Below are 11,345 nucleotides of genomic sequence, written 5' to 3' on the forward strand. Positions count from 1 at the left end.
CAATTGAAGAACGCTGCATTAGCGCATTTGCCACATATCGTTCGGATGAAGTTATGAATTACTATTGGAACTTAAGAGTTATCTCCTAGTTGTGCTACCAGAAGCAATAACTTCGATATCGTAATTTAGAGCATAAATTTAGGAATTTCTTCCAGTAGAGCTGTCAAGGGTCAAATTAACAGCAGATGGTATCGGTTTTAAATATATTCGATATTATTGTAGTTAAAAAGTTCCTGTTAGCGCCATCTATCTGTCAATTACACTACCCTTATGAAAACAGTTCATTGTATTGGCACTGCATTTCATAAAGTTTTAATATACGGTGAATAGGGGAAAATCAGGAGACCCTATAAAATATATAATAAAAAATTTCAAAATAAAATTCCACTAACTAAACCGATACAGATGAAAGAAATATTTTATTTAAACTAACATTCTGTTTATAAGAACTTTAAAAGACACAATACATATTTTATGTCCTTCGCCTTTTAACCAATTTAAATTAATTTGGGTCTGGCGCAGTTATAGAGTACACATAGTGTGACGTTACTTGATTTGACAGCAAATATTTAGTAACTAGCTACCAAAGGTTATGTCTTCAAGAACTTGGCGTGATGATCAAAATGTTCTGCAATGAAGGTAGAAATGAAGAAATAGCTGTGATCATAACCTTCACGTTTTTTATAGATCAATTGCAAATGGTCGTTATCAGCGGCGACACCCAACAGATTTTCAGGTAACAATTGTTTCTCTTTTAAGAAATTGTCATCCGAGCCTTGATCGACTAATATTTCCAAAGGTATACCAGCATAGTTGGTAGCTAACATAGTAGCATCCCAATCTTTCCAAGACTCTTCATTTGTACCTAAATAACCTTTGAACGCTTTTTTACCCCATGGACATTCAATTGGGTTTGATATAGGTGCAAATGCAGACACTGACTGGTACACACCTGGATTTTTCAAAGCACATATTAAAGCACCATGACCACCCATGCTGTGCCCGAAAATACCACGTTTGTTAGGTAGCACTGGCAAACTGGCATTCACTATTTCGACTAATTCGCTTGTAACGTAAGAATACATTTTGTAGTTTTTAGACCATGGCGCTTCCGTGGAGTCTACATAAAAACCGGCACCACTACCAAAATCCCAATTATCGTTCTCTCCTGGAAGGTTCAAGCCTCGGGGTGAAGTGTCTGGATTAACAACCACAATGCCATGCTTTGCTGCGGACTGCTGAAAGCCAGACTTCTGAATGAAATTTTCGTGAGTGCAGGTTAGTCCGCTGAGGAAATATAAAACAGGGCATTCCATATGGTCGTCGACAGCAAGTGGTGGCATGTAGACACCAAATTTCATTTCACAACCCAGAATTTCAGATGTATGCGAATAAACCCGCTGTTCTCCACCAAAGCATTTAACGGTCGACAACAATTTCAGCGCCATTCTGGGTCCTAAAAAATGAAGAACGTTGAATTATCAAGTGTATCTAAATGACATCAATTATCAGATTAAGAATTGACCTTCTTGTACTTTGAAAAATTTACTAAGACTGCTGTTGATGAGTCTCATTTGATTGCCGGTTAAATGAATCAAAATGAATATTGCAATGAATTTTACAAAATGTAGTGTTGCCTAAATTTAGTCTAAAAAATCTGAAAAAAAAATATAATTAAATATTTGGCTAGCTGCTGCTTTATTAATTTTGGCTAAACAATGTAACGTTGTAAAAGCTTTTAAATAAAAAATATATCCTCATATAAACAAAAACAATTTATTATAATCTAATAGTACTTAACAAATTTGTTGAATGCAACTCTGGTGTGTACATGCTGCACAATAGTCATAAAGTGTGGCATCACCTATTAACAGGTAAACAGCTGATTTTCGCGCCAACCAAAAGGTTTTACAAACAACAACAGAGAAAACTATAATAATAAGATGCTTTGGACAGGCTAATTTTATTGCATTTATCGATATTTGAATAATTTATAATATTTTCAATATGTCCGAGGATGCCAGCACTTCTTCGTTTGGTTTTAAGAAACGAAATATTAGAAAACAAGCAACCATACGTCGTAAACAAAGTAGCAGTTCAGAATCAGGTACTCAGCTATTAATTGTAATTTTATACATATTTAATGAATTTACTTATTGTATAAATTGTAGAGAAGAATAGCGATGGTGAAACTACCTCAGCAGTTGTGCGTAGTGATAATCAACGTAAACGGTCAAATCCCAATTTTCAAAGTACCAAACAATTGGTCAACAAGAGGGAACGAAAAACTGAGGCTTCCTCTGAAAGTGGGAATGAAGATGAGGATAACAAAATAAGTGTCTTTTATAAGTCGAAACGAAGTGCTTTGCCTAGTGGACCACAAGATCAAGGGGCTACTTCTATAAATGAAACAGACACAGCACAGGATCGTGATGCACAAGCTTTACATGAGAAAATGTTGAAAATTAATAAAGAACTTGAAGGCAAGGCGGATGATAAAGTCTATCGCGGTCTTAATAACTACGCACAATACTATAAAAAAGAAGGCACAGCACAAGGCAATGCCAGTTCTGGGATGGTTAGGAAAGGACCGATTCGTGCACCAGCTCATTTGCGTGCCACTGTGCGGTGGGACTATCAGCCTGATATATGTAAAGATTATAAAGAAACCGGTTATTGCGGGTTTGGCGATAGTTGTAAATTTTTGCATGATCGAAGTGACTATAAAGCTGGTTGGCAACTGGAACTCGATCATGCAGCACAGCAACGTGGTGAAGCCGAATCCGATGAGGACGATGCGAAATATGAAATACATTCAGATGAGGAGACGTTGCCGTTTAAATGTTTCATATGTCGAAATAGTTTTGAAAATCCGGTAGTGACGAAGTAAGTATAATCTCACACATATCCATGTGGGCAAAAGTTACTCCAAAATATTTTTTATTTTTAGGTGCAAACATTACTTCTGCGAAAAATGTGCTTTGGAAAATTATAAAAAGTCACAGCGGTGCATTATTTGTTCACAACAGACAAATGGCATTTTTAATCCTGCAAAGGAATTATTAGCGCGTTTTAAGAACGAATCCGAAAGTGGGAAATGCGTTTCATCTGACAGTGACTAGCCTTAAGTAGTTAATACATATATAGTTGTTAGTGTATAGAGTTGTCATTGGAAATAATATTTTTTACTTTTTTATGCTCTGTGGCAAAATAAAGCAATGATTATTAAAAGTTTTAAATGAACTTCATAGCAATAATTATTAAAACCATTTTACAATACATTTTTGCATGCATAGTAAAACCAGACAACTTAGAAGAACTCTAACTAGTTCTAACTCTAACTAGTTCTTCTAAGTTCTCTGGTAAAACCTTGCTTATCGGACAAATTAACAGAAAAACCAAATATAGAAAATATACCAGCTACGAACTACTAATACCAAGGTATCGACAGGTATCGTCTTGGCTGAATATACTTGTAAGTACCTAAGAGGTTTTCCTTTGTTTTAATACTATTAAATAGCAATAATCTTTAACTCACATGAACGTATCTATACACATATTATATGTTTTATGTTTAAGCGTACATATTCTAATGCACTCGGGCTGAATATCCCACCTTTTATTGAATTTAAAAGCGAATACACCTTACCTTATTTTTTTTTTTATATCTTCCTGAAATTGAATATGAAAGCCATGACAGAAATTATTTTTTTTTTGTATTCTCCACAAAACTAAATATCTTGAGTAAAATGCAATGCCAATCCTCTAGGTCAGGGTTGTTGCCACATATATAACATTTATATACATATGTACATGTAGTAGAGTTTCAAATGTACATAGCCATGTATATGTGTTACATCAGGTCAGAGCAATACTGATAGGAAGCAGCATGAAGCTTGCACGTATTGCAAACATTCGAAGTAGACAAATAGACAGATGCCAAGTCAAATAAGCGATTCCGGCACACAAGCAGCAAAAAGAGAAGTCAAAAAAGCCAATATTGGATATTAGGTTGTAAGGCAATAACGAAGAATAGCAGTTTCTGTTATCGATACGCAACATGCGTACACACATGTACATAGTACATACACGCACACCCAATGAAATTCTATAAGTTCGTTGCATTGATAAAGCGTATTTCTGTGCGATGGCAAGTTGATAGCTGTGAGGCACATCCTTTATGCTTACGTTCCAAAACAGCATAGGCGATGACACTCGATGGAACAGCAACGAAATCTATGCATGTGAATATAAAGTGTGACCTCCAAAGATGTATGACGTAAATTGCGCTTTTTATACCCTGAACAGTGTATGTTAAGTTTGCCACGAAGTTTGTAACGTCCAGAAAGAAACGTCGGCAACTCTATAAAGTATATATACATACATATTTATATAAAATGTCAGATTCGATTTAGTCATGTCCGCCTGTGTGTCTGTCTCAGGGTTGCGAATTTTTAATTCAAAAATTTTAGATTCAAAATTTAATTTTTATTTCGTAATCCCGATGTTGGGATTTCATTAAAAAATGAAAATTAAACTTACCGACCGATGAAAATCAAATTCTTGTATAAAAACTTTTTCTATTTGTGAAGGGTATTCTCGCTTCAATGCAACCGCCGTTAACGTTTTTTCTTATTTTTGTTGTCTTATGCTAAACAAACTAAACACAATTTTTGGGTGACACTAGTCTGCGCTTTATCGATATTAATGGCATCCATATCTACAAATTGTAAATCTCGCTTGAATCTATATTCTACCAATACATTTCTAATGATGTACGGTCCATTAGCAATATATGTATAGCATTAGTGTTTTAAGTAAAAATGAATTTAGTAAAAATGAATTTACTACTATTTTTCGTCAGTTAGTTACATCATTCTTATTAAAAAATCGAATCAATGTTTAAGCGTTGTTGCGGAAACCTGTCAACCTGTGACTTTGTGCGTCAGCGTTTGATTGGCTGTTTGTTAAGCTAGAGCGCCTAAAACCTTTAAATGATATCGACGGATAAGTATGTGTTACGTTGTTGTGCTGCAAACTTCTGTGTATTTGCTACTATTCCAGTGTGATAATATACAATATTTATAGTTTTTTGGTAAACATATGCAAAAGAATTGATGAATATTGTTTTAGTGTTTTCGATTCGGCCGATCTTGGCAGGTGTAGAATCGCACAAACAACCGGTATAAGCGCAAAAGACTGGCTATAATACAGCCAATGAGATATCCACATACGTTATCAAAGCGCTTAAATATTCTTTTTGAATCTAATATTTAAGATAATTAAATGCAAATTATTGCTGTTTATGCCAAAACCGTTATTGATCCATATCTTCAAACAAACTGAAGCAATCGATAGATTTTGGCTTAACTTAAAACTTACCGATCCAAACAGGATTAGAGCGCCGCAATTACAGCCCTTGCCGGATAAAATCCGTATTAATTCCGAAAGACAGAACCGGCTGTTGTGAGAATTGGATACATTTTGGCTCACTATGTCCACTTTCAAATTTTCTTTACAATTATTGGTTTCATTAAGACGCTGCGCCATGCCACCCTGTGCATCAGTTTAGTTTATGCAATAAAAATTTGGTTATTAGGAAGAGTTACCATTTACTGACCACCCAGATCAAGCTTTGGTTCCTCCTGACTTCTTTTTAGATGTTCATTTGAAAGTCAAATACAATAGTTATACCACTCACTCTAGTAAATAAAATCATGCAGAATTTATTTCCGTGTTGGTACGTGTAATCTGTAATCTGTGATATTTTAAGCATATTTTCTTGTTATAACTATTGTTAATGTTTATTTGTGCTTTCGTTTACTAAATTAGTAAACTTTTTTTGATTATCCACCGGTCCTTATCCGTATATTTATGTATATGTACCTACAAACAACAAACAAGGAAATTGGTTAAATATGTAATAAACAGCGCACTTTGCTTCCAATCTTTGTATACTTAAGAAAAGTCGCCAGACCAACGAAAAGAAAAGAAGGAAATCAACTGAAAATGGGACATTAGCCAAATTGTTGTGTGCAAACTTTGTCGCAAAACTCATTCAACGCCACAACACTATGTAATAACGACATTTTCCACAACTACAAAGACAAAACACTTAAACAAACTTAACGAAAAGCAACAACACGATTTGAACTCAGTCTGTGAAACATAAAAACAGTTTACAAAGCAGAGAAAGCCGCCAGCAAGCAATGAGCAATAGGATTAAGCCCAACAATGCGGTAAAAATATTTATATCAAAAATGTCAAAAGCGAAGAGAAGTCAGTGTGACAGAACATTGCCGCCAACAACGCCCGCCACCAACGCCGCCATTAGCGCCGCAGTCGTTTATAAGTGGACGACGTAGGGTGCTTCAAGTTGTGTTGGTTGTCTGCGGCAGCAACTTCGTGCAACAAATTGCGCTTGTGTACTCGTGCTGTTATTATTATTGCAGCTGCAACACCGTAAGTCCCGGTTATTGTTTGCCGTTGCTGCTGCCGTTGCCTTCTCCGGTGGGAATCAAAAGTCAGTCACGCGGTTGTTTAGCTGTTTCGTTATTGTTATAGTTGCTTTGCTTCGTTTGTTGTAGTTGTTATAAAATTCGTTTCTCATACACTTGTTGTTTGTGTCATTTGGTTTGGCCCATATTCGTATATACCTAATACCCATGAACCCAAATCTGAAGTGTTATACGTACTCTCCCCTTCGGCTCTCTGAGGCTCCAGTTGTCAGTTCGCGTGTCGTTCCATCCAACCGTTCACAGGGCACAGGGTTTTTCATATTTTTGTTTTTTGACACTGTTTTTCTCTGCTTTCCGGTGTGGTTGGCTTTTGTAAAACAAAGACAAACACAAGAACAAAGAAAGAATTTGCATGACATAAAATTCATGTTTTGGCTTTGCGTCCGTTTGCTTCATCCGCTGTTTGGCCGGTCTGTGTTTAAAATTTTTCGGGAGGCGAAACCATGTGGGCGGATAGCACTTTTTAGTGCTCGACTCGCTCGCTGCTTGAGTTGGAGAACTTTTCGGAACAATTCAATGCACCAATTTAAACTTTTTTGTTGACCTTTGTTGTCATAAATTGAAACCTGTACATAACAAAAACAAATTAACCTTGCATCATATAACCAAAGTGCTAAATAACAACAACTAGATGTAGTTTCATATCGTTTAAGAAATTGTAACGTCACTCAATTTATAAATTTTTGGTGTATTTCATTTGACTAATATCCTGAACGTATTTTAAAAGTGTAACTATCCAAACTAACCTAAATAAGTACTTACTGACTGTACTGGTCAAGCTGATAGAAAAATTCTAATCCTAGTAAGCGCTATCGATGCATATTGCTCTTAAGGGGGTTCAATCACTTGCAAGTCAGAAGAAATACCATTTTTTGTGAAACAAGTTGTCTTACGTTGAGCAAGATTTTGCTGCTTAATCTCCAATCTTAAAACCAATAAAATATATTATGATAAAGATGAAAATCGAAGTGCTGGTCAAAATTTTGATTTTTGACTAAATAGCGGCATAAAAAAATGTTTTTTTTTTCTTGAAAAGCGTTACGCTTGAGCGTGGCTCTTATTCCTTCGAAAAATATCTGACGAATCTATTTCGAAGTAATTTTACTCACCGACTCTGAAAACAGCGTTTCGAGAAAAACGCGTTTAAATTTTTGAGCTCCGATTACACCAAGTTATAAAAAATCTTACAAATACGCTCACATCTCCGAAACTATTTGTCATTGTAATGTGTAACTAATTTTGTCGTAATATGTTTAATAATAAAAGAACTGTAAATGTCACGAATATTAATTGTGTTTAGTATTTCATAAACGAGAACTTTCAGCTTTGCTAATAACAACAATTACCACGGAACCTATGACATCCGATGCAATAAAGACTCTAATTTTAGAAAACAAGCAAACACAATAATAACAACTTCGTTCGGTAAACCTTTTACACGAAATTGAGCAAGTAAATAACAGTATTTAACTTCCGTTCAACGCAAGCCACAAATTCTGCCAAGCCAAGTGTCAAAATGCCTGGCAGACCAAAGCCGAGCTATACTTATGCACAGTCAATCTGGCACAATAATAACAATAACGATAATTTACAAACGTTACAATAAAAACAACACACTTGTATCGTATTGTTGTCTTGCGGATGGACTTAATGATAATTGACACAATAAACGACAAGTTGATCCTTTGCTGTCAAATACGGAAAAGTGTGAAATAAGTGTAAGGAACCGTTCAGGCGAGTGTGTTTGTTGTGGGCAGTCACAGTTGGGTGTTGGCTAGGCACTGACTGTCTCCGAATAGAATGGTTGAGGGCGCTGAGCTCACAAAGCGTGCTGCTTTAACTGCAAAGTTCTGGACTTTCGTCGTGCAAATAAATTGAATTCAGGTGAATTTGCTAGAATTTTTTCGATGAAAAAATTGAAAGTTTGGAGCGTCTTAATGCACTGTGTAGAAATGTTGGACATACCAAGCAGCTGCTGTTGATGTGTTAAATTTTCCAAATGGTAACCAAAATTACGACTTTTCAGTTGCTGTTTAAACGTTGAGAAAATGTGTCCTTTTCGGTAAAATATTTGAGAAAAATATATGATGGAAACGCTTGTAAGTTATTACCCCCATGAAAGAAATTAAGATTTCAGTTTGCTTGCAAATAAGAGCTGTGTTCAAAAGTCCAAAAAGTAAACATTTGGTTATGAAGTGAGCTTTGTTATGGATGCGCGGTTTGTTTTTATCTGTGGTGCCTTGTATTAAGCATGGCGAAATTTCTCTTATGCTTAAGGCATTTTTTCTGCTTAAGATTTCGGAATATGTTATACAAAATTTTGGCCAATTATGTGCTAACAGGCTCAGTCAACTATTTATGGTCTTTATAGCAGATAACGTATTGCCGCTCTAAAAGAGATTAGTTTAGTAATACAATAGTTACTTTAATTCGTGTAAAACTTCAGTTGGACGTAGCCTTAAATACTGCTGCTATTGCTGCATGCCATACACCATTCCATTCCACAACAGGCAAAGGCATTTGCTGGCAACATCTGATTTCGTAATAAATCGCTTTAATATTCGCTCTTTATTTTTTCGCTTTTACTCTCTTCCTTTGTGTCGCCCTTGAGGCCATTTACTATCCGCCGCATTATCCGATGAACTATTCATAATTCGAAATGCCCAAAGTGGCGTACCAGCAACCTCAAGCACATTGTAATCGTCCCCGTCCGACTATCGAGCGGCACATCAAAATGCCCCAAAGCAAACAATTCTTAAATCTATGAGCTTGCATCCAACACACATCTTTGTTTGTGCAGGGAATATGCGCCTAACGGATGTGGGCGAATTGAACTGTCGTTATACTGCCATTGTACTGGTGTGGTGAATTGAGCGGTGTGGTCTTTGGTGCGAATCCTTTCCGACTGCTCTGCATGACCGCGTTCTTTGTGTGCCCTAATCCAATATGGAAATATTTCTCTTTCTCAGTTGGGCTTCTTTCGTTTGCGTTGGTTTTTCTTTCATCACTCGTCTGCAGCTTCACGATGTGCACCCGCTGCGCTGCCAGCAATATGCAGCGCGCCAACAATGGGAAAAAGCAAGAGGCAAATACACATACATATATGATACTATATACATATATATATATATTTGTTGTATGAAGAGCAATTGTTCGCCCGGCTATAGATTTGACTTTTTGTTTGGCCATAAAAATCATTGTTCTCCATTGTGTACGCCTTGTGCTTCCCCTTGCGCACCGACACCCATCTCTGGCACGTTTTCCTTCGTGCGGCCAACTTGGGTTGCCCTAAAGAGCCGCCAAAATGGGAGGCGCGCGCTTGAACGTCCAATTTAGCATTTACCATATACCATTTAACCATTTTACGATTTACGATAAGATTGGTATGCACAAATCGCACTGTTCTGCACATTGGCAACACTTACAGGCAATAAAGTGCACTTTTGAATTTTAAATATGCCTTTTGTGTGTTGGACGTACGTGCGTGTTTGTGTAATGCGCTGCTGGGCGTTTTGGCGGTCCAGCTATTAACCGTCCGTATGTTGTTGTTTCTGAAGTACCGTTCGCATGTACAGCGAAGCGGGCGTTGCCGTTCACGGCGAGCCATAAACCCTACTCGCTTATTGAATTTATTATTGAATGTGTATAAAAGGCGTTTAAATGTCCACCGACCGGCCACGCTGAGGGGGAATACGGATATATATTTTGTTTTAACGCTTGTTTGGACTTTACTTATTCATCGGTCTTGTCTACATCTATATCGCACTTTAACCATTTCCAGGTGACTACATGATAATTAAGTTATGTCTTTAGACCGATTGAATTTTTTTAAGGACTCAATGAAGTACTATTGTCTCTAACTCAATACAAAGTATACGAATTCCGCCTGCGGTGATTTCCTAATGACTTAATTAAAAAAAAGAGAGAAGACAAGAAATGAAGTAGCAGATTAGAAAAAGGAGAAGTGTAAGCTGGTTCGCCATACAGCACATAATTCGCCTGTCCAGAAATCACTCAACTCATTTATTTATGTAGATCGAAGCCTTGATCCACAAAAACAAATAAGACGAAATGTTCCAGTGAGTGTGCACAGGCGGTGATTATCATTTTACTGCAATACTACACCAAGCCGATGGTCTTTTACCTTCAATTCGACTTTATCATTTTCAATTTCGCCTCAAGTTCACATCTCCTCCGTATTCATTCTAGAGTATCGCCTGTGCACTGTTTCTGAAGGCTGAACCATGCCAATGTCTTTGTAAGGTTTGTAGTTCACAATGACGGCGCAAAGAGCTTCTTCGATTTCACTTGTGCTCCACAGTGTACACGCAATACAGATGTGAAAGTTATATTGGGGACAGAATGGTGGATGTGAAACTGCTGAAAATCAGTTTCAGTGCTATGGAATAAACAGGCGTGTGCCTCCTTAAACTTGTATGAATTTGCGGCAGCTGTTAGTTGCAGCCTTGAACTTCTCCTTCATCCTGAAAGGCAGCCTGTGGTCGCCTAAGTAGGCGCTTATTCAATTGCTATGTGTATGATGCGTTGAAACATGAGATTGTGATATTGAACCCAAGCATCTCAGTTCATCTGCTTAGCCAAAATAGGGTAAGTAAATTCTTGTATTATGATCCTGTGCTTGCGATTTAATGCTTTGGTATTGCATGCAGCAGAAGCTACCGGCTTTTTAACCACCCTTCTCACATATTGATCTCAGTGCGGCTTTACTTAAATTATTTATATATCCAGATGACAGCTTTATCATTTCGTAAGTGTTGTCTTCGGCAACTGTTCTTGCGAATTCCGCATTGTGTCAATCGATTCATG

General features: G+C 36.9%; 2 protein-coding genes across 2 annotated transcripts; one reads left to right on the plus strand and one right to left on the minus strand.

Moving 5' to 3' along the window:
• Window positions 1–392: 392 nt before the first annotated feature.
• LOC106616523 (S-formylglutathione hydrolase) lies at window positions 393–1,673 on the minus strand. The gene is made up of 2 exons (XM_014233209.3): window positions 1,526–1,673; window positions 393–1,456 (listed from the first exon to the last, which is right to left on the minus strand). Exons 1-2 carry the CDS (start codon window positions 1,572–1,574, stop codon window positions 591–593), a joined length of 915 nt encoding a protein of 304 aa, XP_014088684.2. The 5' UTR covers window positions 1,575–1,673; the 3' UTR covers window positions 393–590.
• A 213-nt stretch (window positions 1,674–1,886) lies between these two features.
• Window positions 1,887–3,243, plus strand: mdlc (RING finger protein mdlc). Its single transcript, XM_014233215.3, has 3 exons — window positions 1,887–2,107; window positions 2,172–2,886; window positions 2,951–3,243. Exons 1-3 carry the CDS (start codon window positions 2,008–2,010, stop codon window positions 3,120–3,122), a joined length of 987 nt encoding a protein of 328 aa, XP_014088690.3. The 5' UTR covers window positions 1,887–2,007; the 3' UTR covers window positions 3,123–3,243.
• Window positions 3,244–11,345: the final 8,102 nt, after the last annotated feature.

This window comes from Bactrocera oleae, chromosome 2 (genome assembly GCF_042242935.1).
Source record: "Bactrocera oleae isolate idBacOlea1 chromosome 2, idBacOlea1, whole genome shotgun sequence".
Taxonomy (NCBI): Eukaryota; Metazoa; Arthropoda; class Insecta; order Diptera; family Tephritidae; genus Bactrocera; species Bactrocera oleae.